Genomic DNA, 20521 nt, shown 5'->3' with positions numbered 1-20521 from the left:
TAAAAACAAGCCATGCACCAGTGTTTTATGCCTGTAAGCTACTCAGGAAGCTGGTATCTGAGAATCATGGTTCAAAGCCAGCTCAAGCAGGAAAGTTCTTGAGACACTCATCTCCAATTAATCAGCCAAAACCTGGAGGTGGAGTTATTGCTCAAGTGGGTAGAGCACTATTCTGGAGCAAAAGAAGCTCAGGGACAGTGCCAGGCCTTACTCTGAACCCCAGCCTGGCATGTAAACATACACAAAAATAAAAAAAAGGAAACAAAAAATCCAGTAAATTAATATTTTATCCATTGCAAATATCACATGAAAAGCAAAATAAATTCAAACAGCCTGGAATTTTAGGAGATATTTAATTACCAAAAGAAATGTTAGTCTAAGAAGCTGTCTCTGCCAAGATTGAATTATAACTTATCAGAAGCAAAATAGTAAATAGTAAGTTTTAAATCTTGAGAATAAAAATATAGTTTATATATAAAAGCCACGAAAGTATTATCTTAAAGAAATTAACTTAAATATATAAAAAGCTTTATGTGAAAGTAAAAACACACCTACTAATTAGAAAGCAGTTAAAGAGCAAAGTTAGCTGAGGTGACTATGCACACAAACTAGGATGAAGCCCAGACCTTATTTTCCAGACTTAGTTTCCATTCTATTGATAACAATACCACGTCATATTGACTCAATGTGGTAAATTAGTCAATTCTATGGTAGTTCAAACCTTTTTTTAATCATAAGTCCTTTGTAAATACATAATAATTAAGGACCTCAAAAGACCTTTTATTTAGGTTGCATTTCTATATACACATATATGGCATATTTGAAATTAAAACTAGTGTTAATAACATGGAAATACCCAAGCACAGACTATTAATGTTGGGGCAATAGAAGCATCATATTTTATGTACCCTCTGGAAAACAGTTAACATATGAGGGGGAAAAATTTTGTTTTGTTTTTTGTCTGTTGTGGAGGTTGAACTCAGAGCCTGGGTGTTGTCCCTGAACTCTTTTGCTTCAGGCTAGCACTCCCACTTTGAGCCACAGCTCCACTGCCAGTTTTTGAGTGGTTAATTGGAGATAAGAATCTTACATGACTTCAATGCCCAGGCTGGCTTCGAACTGTGATCCTCAGATCTCAGCCTCCAGAGTAGCTTGGATTATGGGTGTGAGCCAACAGTACCCTTCAGGAAAAAATATTTTTTTTAATGTCAATCTATAATAAAAAGTTTTGTCTACAGATGTCCTTGAAGCTCTCTTTGAGACTCAATGGCTTAACACAATGCCTAGTAGATAGTAATCATAAAAAGAAAGCATAGGGCTGGGAAGGTAGCTCAGTGACAGAGCGCTTGCCTTGAATGCCTGAGGCCCTGGGTTTGATTCCTCAGCACCACATAAGCAAAAAAGAAAAAAGCTGGAAGTGGCACTGTGGCTCAAGTGGTAGAGCGCTAGCCTTGAGCTGAAGAGCTGAGGGACAGCGCCCAGGCCCAGAGTTCAGGCCCCATGACCGGACCCAAAAAAAAAAAAACAAAACAAAACAAAAAAAGTTATTGAAGCACATGTAAATTGATATGTAACTCTAAGTGAAAAAAATGGAAAGACTATAAAGAAGTAGGATAACATTTTTTGTTGTTTTAAATATGCTCAGACAGAAGACTAGGAAATACTCAAAATGTTAACACTGTTTGTATGTAGGAAACTTGACTAATGTCATTTCTCTATCTCTGTGTTTTTAGGAAATCTGTAATAGTAAATAGATATTACTTTCTTAAAAAAAAAAAAAAAAAGGCTAGTGAAGTAGTTGCAGCTCATGCTTGTAATCCTAGCTATCCAAGAGGTTGAGATCTAAGAGAATCATGGTGTAAAGCCAGACTGAGCAGGAAAGCCACGAGACTCTCACCTCCAATTACCCACCAAAAAGTTAAAAGGGGAGCTGTGGCAGAGTGCCAACCTTGAGTGCAAAAGGTAAGAGACAGCATCATCCAGGCCCTGAGTTCAAGCCCCAGTACTGGCAATCAATCAATCAAAAGCTTAAATTCTAGTTTATCGGATATTGTTGGATGATCTCCTGATCCAATTCTTGTCACATGATCCCTTCTTGTTATACTATCTTAGCTTTCAGGATTCCATATTTGCCTGATTTTTCACTGATCAACAACTTCTTTTCCTTAGTCTTTAAGTTCATCTTCCGTTGTCCATCCTCCACTGAATTACAATTTTCATTCTTTACATTTCTCTACACAATTCATCACATCAAGGTTTTAATAATTATCTGTTCTCCAAAAGAAAACTTTTAACCAAAAGGGAGGAAAGAGGGGGAAGCACAATATAATATCATCATCTAGGATACACGTGAAGTTTATTCATAACCTAAAATATGTATTATAAATGAAAATTTAAGTTAGAAAGCAGAAGTATTTTTAAAGATTTTTTAATATAGTAGAACACTTGCTGTATATTTAAAGTAACAGTATGTACTTACCTCTATCTTTAAGCTCATTAAAATCATGAATATTCTGAAAAGTGGTAGTATCTAAGCCCTTAGGTGATTGTCTTCTGAAAGGAGCTTGGACCCGATGTCTGGCCATGTCAAATATATCCATAGGATTCCTTTCTTTTTTCCTATAAATAAATGTAAAAATCAATGATGAATGTGCTGAATGGGAAGAAACTGTGAGTTCACATTTAATTCACTATAAAAGCAATTTGCATCTTTTTTTTTTTTTGGTTGGTTGTGAGGCTTGAAATTAGGCCCTGGGTGCTGTCCGTCAGCTCTTCAGCTCAAGGCTAACAATTTACCACTGAGCCACAGCGCCACTTCCGTTTTTTTTCAGCTTATGTGGTGCTGAGGAATCGAACAGGGCCTCATGCATGCAAGGCAAGCACTCTACCATTGAGCCACCTTCCCAGCCCCAATTTTGCATCTTTTAATGCATTATAAAAGTTACTATAATAGCTATTATTTCAAGTCCCTTAATATTAAAAAATAAAGTATTTATAATACTAGATAGAAGGCTCCTTATTGCATGGTAGAAGAGCTTCAGAGTATACAAGATGATGGTTGACAGCTGATATCACCTTAGTTTGCCACAAAAAGGTGGCACCAGATACTTAATTGCCAGGTATGGTGTAGCTACTTCTATGTAATGGCCAGCTACTCCACACTTTTTTGAGGTGGCATAGGTTAGCAATGTGATCCACACATGGACTAGGTTTCTGGGGTACTTCTCTCCTCAAAAGAACTGATAGATACCAATATAATAATAGTAGGATACTTCAATACTACACCCTCACTGATAGACAAGTCACACAAACAAACAAACAAAACAAAAATCAACCAGGAAACCTTAGAACTAAATGACACTATAGACCAAATGGTATTAACAGAAAATTACAGAGTATTTCACCCAATATCTGAACAACACCCATTCTTCTTACTAGCCCATGGGACTTTCTCAAAAATAGATTGTGTCCTAGGACATTCTCTAAGTCTGAGCAAACACAAGAAAATTTAATGAAGCTCTGTATTCTATCAGATCAGATTGGATTCTATGAAGCAAAGGATACTACAGAAAACATTCAAACACATAGACTGAACAACCACTGGAGACATGTGGGTCACTGAAGAACTAAAGGTAGAAAACAAAAAGTCTCTGGACACAAAAGACAACAAAAAGACTAATATTAGAACCTCTGAGATAAGAATTATACAAAGAATCAATGAGATAAAAATTGGCTCATTGAAAAAATAAGATGGATAATCCTCTAGCTAATTTGGACAGAAGAAGATGGGAAGAGACTCAAATCAATAAAATTAGAGATGAAAAAGAACATCACAACAAATAACACAAAATTCAAAGGATCACAAAAATATGTACTCAAATAAGCTGAAAGTCCTAGAAGAAATGGATCAATTTTTAGGTATCAATGACCTATTGAAAATAAATCAAGAAGGTATAAACCATTTCAACGAAGTTATAACAAACAATGAGATTAAAACAGTAAGAATATCTCCTAACAAAGAAAAGCTCAAGGCTAGATAGACTGGTAAATTCCATACCTTCAAAAGAGAACAAATACCAATACTCTACAAACTCTTCCATGAAACAGAAAATGAAGGAATACTAACAGTACTCATTTTATGAAACAAGTATTATATTCATTCCAAAACCAAACAGAGATGGACAAAAAAATAAATTATAGACCAATCACACTATGAACATAGATACATAAATTCTCAATAAAATCTTTGCAAACAATTAACACATTAAAGCTATTGTAAATAAAGCTGCTATACTTTTTTTTAAGTCTCCATAGGAAGGGAGATAATATGGGTGAGAAATCTTGTCTTTGTGCAGTAAATGATAAACACAGAAAAAGAAGAACTCATTAAAATCATATGGCATGGTCAAATTGATTTCATCCTAGGGATGTAAAAATAGTTCAGTCTATGTAAATCAATAAATACATCACATAAATAAAGCCAAGAACAAATATCACATGATTATCTTAATAAGGAAAAAGCCTTCTGACAAAATTCAATAAAAAAGCCCTGAAGAAACCAGGAGTAGAAAGGAAAGGTTATATATGACAAACCTATAACCAACATCTAAAATCATTTCCCTTAAAGTCAGAAATAGAAAAGTATCACATCTGTACTTAAGCCCTTTTCTAGAAATGATAACTATCTTTGGAAAGGTAACAGGATACAAAATAGTAAAATACACACACACACACACACACACACACACACACACACACACAAAATAGCTTTTCTATATACCAATAATGAACAGTCTGAAATAGAAGAAACAATTCTGCTCATAATAACCTCATACCTAGGAATTAACCAAAGTGGTGAAATACTACAATTAAAGTGATAAAACACTGAAGAAAAAAAAAAATCAAAGACATCAGAGGATGGAAGAACATTCCATGTTCATGGATTGGCAGAATATTGTGAAAATGTCCATATTATCAAGAAATCTACAAATTCAACAGAATATCCATCAAAATCCCAATAACATTCATCACAGAATTACAGAGATAAAAGCAAAAGTTGATAAGGAGGAATCAAAGATTCAGAATAATGAGAGCAATTAATTCTAAGTCAAAAAAAGAGCACTGCTGAAGCTATCACTATATCAGACTTCAAATCATACTAGAGAGCTACAGTAACAAAAATAATTTAGTACTGGCATAAAAACAGACCCAAAGGCCAAAGGAACAGTACAGAAAGACCCAGGAATAAAACCAGGTATCTATAGCCAAGTAATTTTTGACAAAGAAGCCAACAACATACAATGAAAAAAAAGACAGCCGCTTCAACAAATAATTCTGGGAAAATTTCGTATTTAATTGCAGGAAATTAAAAATGTAACTCTATTTCTCACTCTGTATAAACCAAGTCCAATTGGGTCAAAGAGCTCAAATAAGAGTTGAAACTTTAACTCCACTGCAAGAAATTATAGAAGGTAGCCTGGAAGTTATAGGCATAGGTAGGTAAATTTTTTCTGAAGACTCCAGATGTCCTGAAGTAAAATCAATAAATGGACAGAAGCAACAAAATGGGACTATATCAGAATTTCTGCATAGGAAAAAAAAAATCACCAGACTCAAGAGACAACCCATGAAATGGTAGAAAATCTCCTCCAGCTATTCCACAGATGAAGGATTAATATCCAGACTATATAAAAAAAACTCAAAAAAGTAAATAGCAGGAGAACAAATAATCCAATTAATAAATGGGCAAATAAAATGAAAAAATAGTTCTCACAAGAAGATATCCTAATACAAAAACATGAAAAAACATTCAATATACTAAGCCATAAAGGAAATACAAAGAAAAGCCATACTAAGGTTCCATGTCACCCCATTCAGCACAACAGCCATTAAAAAAGAGCTAATACTGGAAAAGATGCTGAGATAAAGGAACTGTCATGCACTGTTTGTGGGAATGTAAACTAAGGTAACTACTATAGCAATCAGTTTGGAAAAATGGGGGATTGGAATGTGACTTAGAGTGATGAAATCCTGGATTTGAGTCCTCAGTACCACACAAACAGAAAAACCTGGGAGTGGTGCTGGGCAAGAAAAGCTCAGGGACAGTGCCAGGTCCTGAGTTCAAGCCCCAGGACTAGAAAAGAATACTAAAAATAGATCTTCCTTATGACTCTGTCATACCACAATTGGGCATATATCTGATGGAGAGTAAATTAATATAACAGAAAGATGCTGCATATCTATGCTACTTGCAGCTATTCATAATAGCCAACAAAAGATGAATAAGATGTAACACAAACATACACACAATGGAATTTTTATGGAGCCATGAAGAAAAATAAAACCATGACATTTGCAGGAAAAAAAAAAAAAAAGGAGCAACTGGAGGATATACTGAGCTAAGTTCCAAAAAAAATTATAGTCAGATGTAGAAGCTAGACTAAAAAACGTAAATACTCATGAACATGGACATATGTATATCCATATACACATTTGTTTATATAGATAAATACAGAAACTCAGAATTAAACTAAAGGACTACTACTTAACAGAAGAAAAAGAAGGAAGAGAAAAAAATAGAGAGTGAAGAATTTTATAATATACTGCAAGTATGAAACAGCCTAAAAATTTCAAAAAAATAATTATTGAAGGAAAATGCAATTGTGTCTGATTATTCCAATCTTCAAATGTACCATTCCTGAAGCATTATTTTTTCAAGAGAATAAATTTCTAGTCCAAATTTTATAGAAGACTAAGGCAAAGTAAATTAATCATATCCCAAAACTATAGAAATATTGGATAGGTGACAAGATAAAAGAAAAAACAAAACATATAATTCAGATGCACCTTATATGAATTTCCTCATCACGGTCCATGTGAAGCAACTGCCCTTGTAAACGCCTCTCTTCACTTCGAAGCTGTTTCCTCATTTCTGATAATTCCATAATTACATTTTTTTTCTCCTCTGCAAATTTCAATCAGTACATAAAAAACAAGGAAATCATATAAAGATTAAACATTAAGAGACAATCTGGCCAAGCGCTGGTGGCTCATGCCTGTAATCCTAGCTACTTAGAAGGCTGAGATCTGAGGATTGTGGTTCAAAGCCAGCTGGGCAGGAAAGACTGTGAGACTCTTTCTCCAATAAACCACCAGAAAACCAGAAGTGGTGCTGTAGCTCAAGTGGTAAAGTGCTCACCTTGAGCTGAAGAGCTGAGGGCCAGTGCCCAAGCCCAGAGTTCAAGCCCCATGACCAACAAAAAAAGAGACAACCTGATTTGTCACAAAGTTAAAATGCTCCTGGGAAAAATTTTAGGGAGGTTGTTTTATTTATATGAAAGACATTATATGTACTTTGAATGTACACATATATGCTCGAACCATATTAACTAACACTATTAAGATCCACAAATACATTGTTGTTTGAGAGTTTTGCAAGGTATTCTTAGAAGTAGGTAGCACAAGGGAGCTACTTTGTGGTGATGGAACAGTTCTAAACTCTGAAAAATCCCTAAAACCAGCCCTCATATCCCACAAATACAAGAAAAACTGGTGAAACCTAATCAAAGCTCTGTCTACAGAGTATACAAAAGTCAACTACTTGCCTGTGAATTACTCTCCTCAATCCACTTGATGTTCCTGTGTAAAATGTCTCCATTGGGGAAGCCTAAAGAAAGATGGCAAGCAAGCAAGCGTGCGTGCGTGCGTGAGTGCGTGTGTGCGTGCGTGTGTGCACGTACTAAGCCTTGAACTCGGGGCCTCTTGCTCACACATAGCTTTTGCTCTCAAGGCTAGAGTTCTACCACTTGAGCCACAGCTCCACTATCACCTTTTTGCTGGTTATTTGGAGTTAACAGCCTCTCACATTTGTTTGCCTGGCTTCAAACTTCAATCCTTAGATCTCCACCTCCTGAGTACCTAGGATTACAGGCATGAGCCACTGGCTCTATACTAGTATTTTATTTGCTGATCTCCTCTCCTTAGAGTCTCCTCTTTTACACTCTTGTACTACTATCATAATCACCATCATGATCATTTTGTCTATCCTCCACACAAGTGATAACATGGTTTTGGCTATCTGAACTTGATTATCTAATTGAACATTATAATCTCTAATTCCAGCCATTTTCCTGCAATTGAAATAATTTCATTCTTCTTTTTTTGTTTGTTGGCCATAGGGGATGAACTCTGGGCTTGGGTGCTGTTCCTCAGCTCTTCTGCTCAAGGCTAGCAGCCTACCACTTGAGTCACAGTGCTACTTCTGGCTCTTTTCTGCTTTTTCTGAGGAATCGAACCCAGGGCCTCATGTATGTGAGGTAAAGACTCTACCACTGAGCCAACTTCCCAGCCCCCAATTTCATTCTACTTTACACCTGAATAATATTTCTATACTATTTTTGCAACATTCTACAACTCCATAACTGTTTCAAAATAAAAAGAGAAATACTCTATATTTCAAGTGTAATAGTCAATTCTACCTTCTGCACGAAGCTGATTTTTCCTTGCAGGTACTGGTGGAGACTGAGCCCTGGACACCAAACTTTCCTGTTTAACAAAAATCACGGATACATTCAATATGTCGATGTGCTCCATATTCACAATCTTGAAAAAAGTAATTATATCTATATACAAAGGAAATCAAATTCTGCACTGTCCCATCTATAAAACCTACATCTATAATCTTCCTTCTTAGCACAATGGAAGGATTCTTGCCTCTAACCAAAAATAATCCCTTCATCTGTCCTGGCCATCTAATAAATGAATACTGCCTCCTCCAATTGCACCTTCTTTGCAGCCTATGCATAAAATTTCCTTTTTCACTCACTATCTACTGTTAATTTTCTCTTTTCCTTCACAAGCAAGTCTCTTTAAAGTAAAGCAAATGCATAGTTTTTGGTCTACTTCCTTATTCCCATTCAATCCTCAATACAGAGGTGCTCTGCCTTTGTTTTAATACCCCATTGCTCCAGCAACATTGCTCTCCCCTCATCAAAGTCACAAATGCCTAAATGGCATATTCAATGGGGATGTTCATCACTTATTTTACTTGGCCAGTAAAAAAATGCTATCACTGCCACTTTCTTGAAACTTCTCTGTCTCTACCCCATTCTCTGCCTCTCAAATGCCAATAATTCCCTAGTGTTCCATCCTTAAACCTCTGTGTATCTCCCTTAACATACTCATCCTGGAAAATTACACTAATTTGATAAGCATCAGTATGTTAACAGACTCCTAAACTTCAAATCCAGTCCAAAACGCTTTCCTTAGAACAACTGTACTTTCAAACTCCTACTCTAGAAACTCCTCACCAGAAACTTGAAAGTTCCCTTAATTCCTATCTACCATATAGTCATAAATTGCACAACTATGTGCATCAAATACTTCATGAAATTGTCACCTATTCCTAGTTTTTTAATGTTACTGCCTTTGTTTTAGTTTCTCAAAGTCTCACATCTGGACTTTTGCAAAAGCATCTTAATTACTTGCCATATATACTATCTTTACTGCCTGAAAAACACATTATATAAAGGTGACAATGTCATTGTCCTACTTAAATATTACAGTGAATTCCCATTTACTACCACAGAATTAGTAAATCAGATTCTCAGAGGCAGGTCTACGAAAATATTTTTCTAATGTACTTTGGAACTCATGAGTATATGGAATAAAGTTAAAGCCCTCAGCACTCCCTCTAACATACTACACATATTCTGCTCTGCTGCCTTCTCACCAAAAAAGCATAACCAGGCCAGACCAAACCACTGAGAATCTCCATGTGGCTTAATCTGCCTTCTGTAACTTTGCACATGAGAAAAGTCCATCCTCTTTACAGCAAATTCAGCTCATGAATCCACCTGTCTGGAACATTTTTCTGCCTCTCTTGATTGTAAGTCAATCTAAAATATAAGAGATTTCATAAGAATATTTATAGCTAGCTAAAAGATAAATTTTCAAAGGATTTTGTTGAGATGCCTAGATAAGAACCACTTGCTAGATTTGTCAAAAGAATTCAACTTTAAGGCACCAAAGTTGCATTGCAAGATTAACACAATCAGTTATAACTATCTCAGAGGCAAATTTATGTAGACATACCTATGTTTCAGACCTAAAAATCAAATTCACTGTGTCCAATGCAAAACTGAATGAAGACTAACAAACTACAGTGAAAGTACATACATTAATAAAGGAACTTATGATGCTGTCCACAGATGGAGGTCTTTGCAACTTGCTTGCAATTTTGTTCTGAAGAGCAGGAACTATAGGGGAAGGTTGTCTTAAGTGCTGAAAAATTTTAAATGTATTTATAAATAAAGATGCATGTACACATACATATAAATTATATGACTATATGTTCTATTTTTTGTTTGTGCTTTTTATTTTCAGTTTTAGGAGTGTCAGAATATCAATTAAGAATGAAAATTGTTAGTTTCCCAAATATTGCTCATTTTCTGATGCTTAAAAGCAACGCTATTTTTTTATATAGTTAGAAGGGGAATGGGGGACATGGTACTGATGTTAAAACTCAGGGCTTGGCACAATCACAAATGATGAATTTAAAACTTCAGATTATCAGTGTTAATAAAATACCTCATATGAAAGTGTTAAGAAATTTAATAATTTAATATAATTCAATAATATAAGAACAAGTATCAGTTATGGTAAACATAAATAAATTTAGCTATGTAATTATAAGAACATTACTCTCAAATTAGGATTCTTTTTTTTTTTTTGGTCGGTTGTGGGGCTTGAACTCTGGGCCTGGGCGCTGTCTCTCAGCTCTTCAGCTCAAGGCGAGCACTCTACCACTTGAGCTACAGCGCCACTTCCGGTTTTCTGGTGGTTTATTGGAGATAGGAGTCTCACGGTCTCTCCTGCCCGGGCTGGCTTTGAACCGCGATCCTCAGATCTCAGCCTCCTGAGTAGCTAGGATTACAGGCGTGAGCCACCAGCGCCCGGCTTCAAATTAGGATTCTTTTTAATCAACAAATAATTTAAATAAAGAGTATTCCAAATATTAGGAAGCCAAACAAAAAGAAAAAAAATCTATTCAAAGTAAAAAATAATCATCTTAGTAACAGAATAAAACATCATAAAAAAAAAATCTCTTTTCCAAAACATAATATAAATCAACCTCTTAAATCTAGATATCTTTTATCAAGAGCATCTTAGCCGAAGGAATTCTTCTATCATAGTAAGGCTATCAGACTCAGGATAAAAATAGGGCAAATAGTAAATACACACGCTAAAATATACAAATATGTAAAAAACATATCAGGCATATATAAATTTAAAAATGACATGAGCAAGTTCAGAATCAAGAAACAAAATGCATTAAATGATATTAGATGATCTAAAATAATTAGACTATTTTGTAATTAAACCAAAATAGTCATCACATTTTCTTTAAAAATAGCTTTTGTGATTGTGCCAAACCCTGAGTATTAATCTCAATACTGCCTCTCCCATTCCCCTTCCAACTATATAAAAAAAATAGAATTGCTTTTAAGTTCAGAAAATAATAACAGCAATATCTGGGAAACTAACAATTCTCATTCTTAAGTAATAAAGTATTCTGACACTCCTAAAACTGAAAATAAAAAGCACAAACAAAAATATAACCTCACTTTTAATTCTCTTTTAAATAATCTGCTAGCAAATTTAAGCTCTCAATACTGAGCATTTCTATCACCATAAAAATATTGGAATGAAAAAATCAAACAGTACAACCGATCCTATCAGAAAGGTTTATGTTCTCTGAAGTAGGTTACATATTGGACAGTATAACAAATCATATCCTAAATGTACTGCACCACACACACACACACACACACACACACACACACACACACACACACACACACACACACACACACACACACACACACACACACACACACACACACACACACACACACACACACACACACACACACACACACACACACACCAGCAGTTAAAATGAACATTTTTGTAAAATAGAACAAAAATTAATCACTACATAAATTGAAACAATTTTCAGGCAAACAAAATTTAAGCCTAATATAGTATACTGAAATAGACAAAGTTATCATGGAAAAAGTTCCCAATCATTCTCCTATTCTGTTATTTACTCTTGGCATGAAGCAGGATAAACATTCCACAAGAGTACTGGTCCTCAGACTATGTTTGTAGGCTGTTCTACTAAGATCATGGTAATGAGAATGAAAAGGGGTAAGGAAAACCATAACATTCACTGTGAAGGAAGTACCAACACTTCATGAAGAGAATACCCATGTAGGAAGTTACATATACTCAGTACTTAACTCTCAGTGCCCAGACTCAGTAGTAATACAATACTGGGGAAGACATAAACAGCAGCTCTTTTTCTAACATCACCATAACTTTCCCAGTGAATACAGATTAAAGTATGACATTTTGTCTGAAACTTGCCTTTGTTTCATCTCCAATAATATTTTCTCTTTCATAATAGTGTTGAAGTTGCAAGTTATGTTTTTCTTCTTCTTCTTTCTTCTTTCTTTCTGCTTCTTTTCGTCTTTCTTCAGCTAACCGAATGAGCTCTTCATTTTTTATCCTTTGCTTTAAAATGAAGAAAAAAATATACACTTCATACATACATTCCAGAGTATACTTAAAAGTGTGCAGGGCTAAGAATGTACTCAGTGGTACAGTACTTGCCTACCATGTGCAAGGACCTGTATTTGATCTCCAGCACTGCAGAAGTGAGCAATATAGCTACCTTATTTCTCTAAAAGTAAGGAGATACAATTCTTTTAAATAAAGAAGCTGCTTGCTTAATAAACATACTGATTATCTTTCTTACTAGTTTCAGTAAGCTTACAACTGTTGTTCAGCTAAAAAAATTTCCTTTCTTTTAAATTTAGTCTTTACCTCAATAAAATAATATCCAATGGATACTTACCTATCTTGTAGTTCAAAATTATTGTCCCTTACAAGTAATTTATTATCTTCTCAAAGATTTCACTTTCAAGCTAAATAGAAAACAGAATTATAAAGTACCTCCTCTTCTTTCTCCCTTTTCTTTTCCTGTTCTTCTTCATATTCTTGTTGGATTCGTGCTCTCTGTTCTGCAAGCCGTTTTTCTTCTTTTTCTTCTGCAATTCTTAGTCTCTCCCGCTCTGCTTCCTCTCTTTGTTTCTTTTCCTCTATCTAAAGAATTAAGTTTAATCTATTGAAAATCTAGAAGTTTCTTTTTTCCTATAATCCTACAAATTCAACATTTATACTTTGTTTGCAAGTTTCAAAAAATAAGTTATTAAATGTTTCAATTATTAGGGAGGCTACTATGAAAAACTAAGAATTAAACTAATTTTACCTCCACCAAATGCTTACAGACTGTGTGACCTTATCTTCCTTATGCTTCTATTGATAACAAGTTATTAGTATCTGTTTCTCAAAGGAGCACTCACAGAATTAAAGCAATGTCTGTAAAGAACAAGAAATCCTTCCATATAGAAAATATTCAGTATATTTCATTATTTTAATACTCTATATTCACTACTATTCTATCTCAAAGTTCCTGGACTTGATTAGTATTCTAAAACAACAGTGAACTTAGTATAGCAGTGTTCAATCATTTTTATGAAAGAATCACTTCCCAAAAATGCTCTTCTTTCCTACGTACTGACAGATTAATGTAGAAGGAATTAAAACTATTGAGATAGGAATATAGCTCAAAGGGAAGAATGATCACTTTTCTGCCAGGGACCAGATTCATATCATACTCGTCTTACCTACATCTCCCACATAGCTCGATTATATCACACTCAGCTTATTAGTTGAAATGGAATCTCACTAACTTTTGCCAGGGACTGGCCTCAGATTTGGCTCATTCTGTTCTCTGCCTTCCAAGCAGATAAATTTATAGAGGAGCATAATACCAGATTACTAGAGAAATATTATAAGATCTGAAGAAAAGGAAGTCCTAAAAGATGGCAAACACCAGCTATGAATGAGGCAGAAAAGATGGCAGGCAGCATGAGTACTAGGTATTTATAATTCTGGTCTAAGATGATCAATATATTTTTAATCTTAGCTATGACTAAGGCTAATTTATTTGATTTTTATTTTTCTTCACCTTTAACCTCAAGATTGCTCTATTAGTGCTGTCAATTTTCACGCAATAAAAACTTTAATCTCAAATGCCCCGTGATTTTATACATTAGGACTTTTTCTACCATTTCCAAAGACACTATCATGTGTAATCCTAATAATTAGTGCTAAGCAATGTTCAAGTACTTATTCAAGTACAATACACTAGAGAAAAACATCACTTATAACCCAACAAAACCCTATATTCAACACTCAGTCCCATTTCTTCCAATTCCATAAAAAAGACCATATAGGATCACTCTGCTATCAATATAAAATACTATCCATAATAAACCATTAATTATAACCATTAATGTATTAATTATAAACTATTAATGCGTTAGTCATATGATAAGCTTAATGCCAACATGTATGAAAAATAAACTAAAGTAAAAAGGGACTAGAAGCCTGGCTCAACTGGCAGAGTGCCTACCTAACAAGTACAAAGGCCTGGGGTCAGTATGCGTGCAGACAGGAGGAAAAGAAAGTCTCTTAAGGAAAAGTTACCTCATTCTTCTCAGGTTCCATTCCTAGTATTCAGCATAAGGACAGACACAGTGTAGTTCAATAAGTCTATTTACTTAATAAAGGCTAGATGCTTAAGTGTCTTCCTTTCTTAATAATTTGAGCATTTCGTGGGCTAAAGACTTAAAGAGAAACTTCTCTGAAGAAGAAAGAAGGATGGCCCATAGACACATGAAGAAATGCTCAACCTCCCTAGTCATAAAAGAAATGCAAATCAAAACAACATTGAGATACCACCTCACCCCAGTTAGAATGGCTAAAATCAAGAACTCTAATAACAACAGATGCTGGAGGGGATGTGGACAGAAGGGAACCTTACTGCATTGTTGGTGGGAGTGTAAACTTGTTCAACCACTTGGAAAGCAGTATGGAGGTTCCTCAAAAGACTCCACATAAAGCTCCTCTATTACACAGCAATCCCATTTTTTGAGCATTTAACCCAAATGATCACAAACAAGACCACACTAAAGCTACCAGCACAACTATGTTTATTGCAGCATTATTTATTATAGGTAATACATGGAGTCAACCCAGATGCCCCTCAGTAGATGAATGGATCAAGAAAATGTGGTATATATACACAATGGAATTCTATGCCTCCATCAGAAAGAATGACATTGCCCCATTTGTTAGGAAATGGAAAAGGCTTGGAATAAATTATATTAAGTGAAGTAAGCCAGGCCCAAAGAAACATAGGTCCCCTGGTTTCCCTTATTTGCAATATCTAGTATATGTCTTGAGTCAAGCAGAAAAGGTGATAAGGTGATGTTAAGGAAATGAACCCTAAGATAGGTATTCAATTTTTTTTCTTTCATGCGATTGTTTCTAACACATTTATAAGATTATTTCTTTGTTGCTTTGTATGTCCCTCCCCCACAGTATAACCCCTGCTTTCACTGTATTTGATGTATAATTTGTGGAGGGGAAGGGGAAAAACAAATCGTTTAAATAGGGATACAGGTGGACCCATTGCAACAATGAGATGTACAAGTCGTTATGTCGAAAATGAACTTTACAACTTTGATGCAGTGGGGGGGGGGGGGGGGGGGAGTGGGGATGATTGGGTAGAGGGGCAGGGGGAGGATGGGAAGTGATGGGAAGGGGAAACAAAGGAGGAGGCTGCAATGCTTGATAAGAAATGTAATAATTATCTTGTCCATGTAATTGTAACTCCTCTGTACAGTATTTTCACAATAGAAATAAATAAATAATAATAATAATAATTTGAGCATTTCTAATCTTTTAAGCTTGCTTGCATACAAAATGGGATGTGTATAATTGCAAAATGTGATTAGCTTACATATAATCTTTGTTTTTTGGTTTTTTTAAGAAAGTTTATTGGTGTAGCCCAGGGTGACCTTAACCTGATGACCCTCCTGCCTTAGTCTTCCAAATGCTGGGATTACAAATGAGATCCACCATTTCTGCTGACACGAAACTTTTATTTACAGTCTATACTAATAAGTTAAAAATATCAAATAACTAGGGGGGAAGAATTATTGATTTTCTACTGATTTATAAGTATACAGAAAGATCCATTCTATGCCCAATATAGGTGAGTCACTGAATTTTAGCAATTTCGGCATTCTTTGAATTAACAATAATCCCATAAACTTTAGAAAAGGTAAGTGTATCTTAGCTCTTTCCTTCATGTGTAAGTTTTGTAATAACCATACATGATATAAATTAAGTACTTTAAATAACCGAATGGCATCTTAGGATTTAGTGTAAGTGCTCTGGATAAAATCTGTATGATAGTATATTATAGTCCTTACAAGCTTAAAGCCATGATCAAATAAGTCTTTTACCTGAAAACGAAGAAAATTCTTATACAATTCTTGCTGTTTAATCTGAAGTTCAGTTGGAGGTTCACCAAATATATTTCCCCGTGCAAAAGGAGAGCTCTGTGTTTGCATATGACCTTGAAAAATAAATTTTATGAAAATATGTATCAGCAAATGTAAGAGCTAACAATGGAAGAATGTTAATTACCCCATATTTTGAAAAACAATATGCCAAACATAGAAGTCTTAGAAAAAGCTGAGATAAGAAGATCACATGAAAGGAGCAAGAGAAATAAAAATGCTAAGACTAAACTAAAATTAATAGTTTAAAACCGTATCTAATAGCTGAAAGACATTAAGGTAATGAAAGCTAATAGCCTGAACAATTTTCATCACAGTCAAGGCTATAGAGAAGAATTTGTCAGGAAGAAACAAAAAAACACATATTCAAATTCTTGTACATAGCCTTCTTTTTTTATGTTAGTACTAGGGCTTAAATTTGGGACCTAGCACTCCCACTTAGTTTCTTTGCTCAGGGCTGGCTCTCTACCACACCTCAACTTCCCAGGTTTTTGCTGGTTAATTGAAGATAAGAATCTTATCAAGGGCTAGGAAGGTGGCTCAGTGGTAGAGTGCTTGCTTTGCATGCATGAGTACCTGAGTTCGATTTCACATAAGCAGAAAAAGCTGGAAGTGGCGCTGTGGCTCAAGTGGTACAGCGCTAGCCTTGAGCTGAAGAGCTGAGGGACAGTGCCCAGGCCCAGAGTTCAGGCCCCACGATCGACAAAAAAAAACAAAACAAAAAGAATCTCATTGACTTTTCTGCCCAGACTGGCTTCAAATTGTGGTCCTCAGATCTCAGCCTCCTGAGTAGCTAGTATAATAGCGTGAGTCACCCACCAGTCCCTGGCTGGATATCCTTTACTTAAGTATAACTCTAGTTGGTATTCAGGCTCAAGTCTATAATCTAGCACCTGGAAGGTATCAGTGGGAAGATTAAGGATTAGAGGCCGGATTGGACTGCAAGACCCTGCCTTAAAAGCAATAAGTTCTTAATCACATATTTAATGTTTGGTATATACCAAAATTTTTATTTTTAAAAATCAATATTTCCACAATGGAGGGGGTAACAATGCTCAATAGGAAGTGTACTCATTACCTTGCTCATGTAACTGTAACCCTCTGTATAGTATCTTTACAATAAAAAATTTTTTAAAAATCAGTATTTCCAAAATCCTTCCTGTTTATAGTTTAAATTAGAAAATCAGTTATAGTTTTAACAATTAGAATGAGTCTCAATCATTGTAACAATTGTTATTTCAAAAACTATCAAAATTAAGAATGTATTGTCTTTGAGTCAATTTCCAGGACCAAAAAAAAAAAATATTTTAAAGGTATCAAATTAATGGAATACGAACATAAACAATTAAGGAACTGTAACATATATTCCCTATAATATATATTCTTGAATGGAAAAATTTCATAAAAGCATTTAAAAAATTATTTTCTAGGAGTGTCTCTGCAGAAAGGAAAATGGTATTTAAATTTAAACATCAAAGAACTTTTAGTATTATTTTTAAATTACTGATTCATTCTTAATACCACCAATCCCAATCATGTATTTCTCCTACTTGTGTCATTTATGCAGGTAAAACTGTAGGCTTTGCAGTTTAGCTATCATTCATGCTTATTTTGCCTTTGTTTTTAAATGTATTAATGGTAATGTGTCTAGATGAGCAGAAGACCAAATCATAACTTAAGTATTATGAACACTTTTTCCACTAGAAAATTGTCTTAGGAAAACAAACTAAACATATACTTTGTAAGTTCTTTTAAGTCTTATGTAGGGGTAGACAAAATAATTGAGTAATATCTTCCACTTTGATCAACTGCATTCTAAATCTTCAGGACAATTAAAGAAGAAATATGAGAAATAGCCAGGTGCTGGTGGCTCATGCCTTTAATCCTAGCTATTCAAGAGGCTGAGATCTAGAGGATCACAGTTCCAAGCCAGTCCAGGAAAGAAAAGTGCAAGAGAATCCATCTCCAAAACAAGCAAACAGCTGTGTTAGGACCATAGTTCAAGTGTTAAGAGTGCCAACTAGACATGCAGACTGACCAAGCATGAAACACTAAGTTCAAAAACTTCTGTACCAGAAAAGGACGAAGAGGAGGGAAAAAAAGGAAGAAATATTAAAAAATAGACAAAATAAGCCATTTCAGAAACAAAGTTAAAAAAAAAATTTGGAAACATTAGTACCATTATAAATAAAATAGATTGTAATTCAAAAAAAATAAAATTAAGCCAAATTAGAATGAGAATTCATAAATAGCAGTTCATCTAAGAACCACAAAGAAAATGATGAACACTACAAACTAGACATGAGGTACATGTCTGTAATAGCACTCAGAAGTCTAGAAAGCTGGTGAGCTCGATACTGTCCTAAGCTGCACATTAGGACCCTGTCTTTCGCAAAAAAGAACATTATGAAAAACTTCAAAAATGTCTAGCACGCATGTAATATAAGAAGAAAAAGAACTTGAAAAATAAAACTTGGAAACATGCTGCTTCAGATACGTTTACAGCCCACAAAAAATATTACATGGGGCTGCCAGGTGCTCGTGTCTCAGGCCTGTAGTCCTAGCTATTCAGATGGCTGAAATCTAAGGAGCATAGTTCTAAGCAAACCTAAGCAGGAAAGCCCATGCGACTCTCATCTTCAATTAACCACCAAATAGCCAGATATGGAGCTGTGGCTCAAGTAGTAGAGCACTAGCCTTGAGCTAGAGCTCAATTTTTAAAAGCTAAGGGACAGCATGTAGGCCCTGAGTTCAAGCTGTGAGACAGGTACAAAAAGAAAAACACACTACATGGAACATGTACGTATAAAATAAAACACACCAAGGCATATATATATATATGGTATAACACAACATATATATGGTATAACACATACATATATATGGTATAACACAATTTAGGTGGTTTTAGACAGTTTCCTCCACTTCAAAAGCTTATTTTAGGTTTTTAGAATAGGAAAGTCTAATTTAGGAAATTAAATTAAATTTAGGAAATTAAATTTCTTCAATAATTTATTAAAAATATAGCATCCTAGTACCACCACCAGCAGAAAAATCTGATGCAAGTACAGAACAGCTAAACAACAAAATAGCTCTGCATATTCAATTATCAGGCTCCTGCTCTTGGGAAGAACCCATGGAAATTGTTTATTTTCCACCATTTTTGTGTGTTGTGCATAAAGTGGAATGGGTTAAAAAAATAAATAAATAAAACTGCAGGACCAGTCAGGAATATTTTAGAAAAACTTCACAATGCAAGGTTCTTTTCTAGTTTACAATCAAAAACTGTGAACACACAATTGCAGAATTTTATATTGAATAAATGATCACTTTTAAATAGGCATAATACAAAGTGTATATTCTTATAAATTTCTTTTAATTTTTAAACATATAACATGCTTTCACATGTTGATAAAGATGATGACAACTGTACAAAGTAATAAAAATGTTGAATTTATTTCAACCTAAAGAATCTCTGACTTTTAAAGGATCTTGTTTTAATAGTAAATCAAATACATTTTTGTGAAGAAAGGATGTGGTTAGATATTAAAACTTTAAATTGGCTAAACATGGCTATAATACTCCTCAGGAGGCTAAGATCTAAGGATCATGGCTAGAAGCCAGCATGGGCAGGAAAGTCCATGAGACTTTGATCTCCAATAAACCAACAAAATGAAAAACAAAAAAATGACAGAAGCAGAGTTGTGGCTCAAGTGATAGAGAGCCAGCCTTAAGTGAAAAAGCTAAGAGACAGCACTCAGACCCTGAGTTCAACCTCACATACCAGCAAAAACAAAAGGCTTTCAATTTTCTTTATATACATACTGTGACTTTACAAGAGAGGGTAAATGACTTCTAAAATAAGTAAACACTGAATTTTCTTATATAATTTATCATAATAAATTGCTACAAGAAGCAAACTGAAATTAATTTTAAAAACTCCTCTCAAATAGCATAATAAAAATATGAGTCGCAGCTAAAATACAAATAGCAAGCTACAGCTAATATATACATAACAAACT

At 34.7% G+C, this 20521-nt stretch overlaps 1 protein-coding gene across 9 annotated transcripts in view; it reads right to left on the bottom strand.

Annotated features, from left to right (window-relative positions):
* Positions 1–20521, bottom strand: part of Cspp1 (centrosome and spindle pole associated protein 1) — a 122551-nt gene that overhangs the window by 21228 nt on the left and 80802 nt on the right. For 8 of the 9 annotated variants that reach the window (XR_006145236.1, XM_042666373.1, XM_042666408.1 and 5 more), the window contains 7 exons: positions 16443–16555; positions 13018–13167; positions 12430–12576; positions 10177–10281; positions 8478–8544; positions 6847–6964; positions 2480–2619 (listed from right to left, as the gene is read on the bottom strand). Coding sequence is in view for 8 of the 9 variants with exons in the window: in XM_042666373.1 (XP_042522307.1) it covers positions 2480–2619; positions 6847–6964; positions 8478–8544; positions 10177–10281; positions 12430–12576; positions 13018–13167; positions 16443–16555 (840 nt within the window). In the remaining variant the exon portion in view is untranslated. The remainder of the gene's footprint in view (positions 1–2479; positions 2620–6846; positions 6965–8477; positions 8545–10176; positions 10282–12429; positions 12577–13017; positions 13168–16442; positions 16556–20521) is intronic. The other variant, XM_042666400.1, reaches the window with a different exon arrangement.

This window comes from Dipodomys spectabilis, unplaced genomic scaffold, assembly GCF_019054845.1.
Source record: "Dipodomys spectabilis isolate Male_0828 unplaced genomic scaffold, ASM1905484v1 ptg000015l, whole genome shotgun sequence".
Taxonomy (NCBI): Eukaryota; Metazoa; Chordata; class Mammalia; order Rodentia; family Heteromyidae; genus Dipodomys; species Dipodomys spectabilis.
This window is presented reverse-complemented; position numbering and strand designations above follow the sequence as displayed.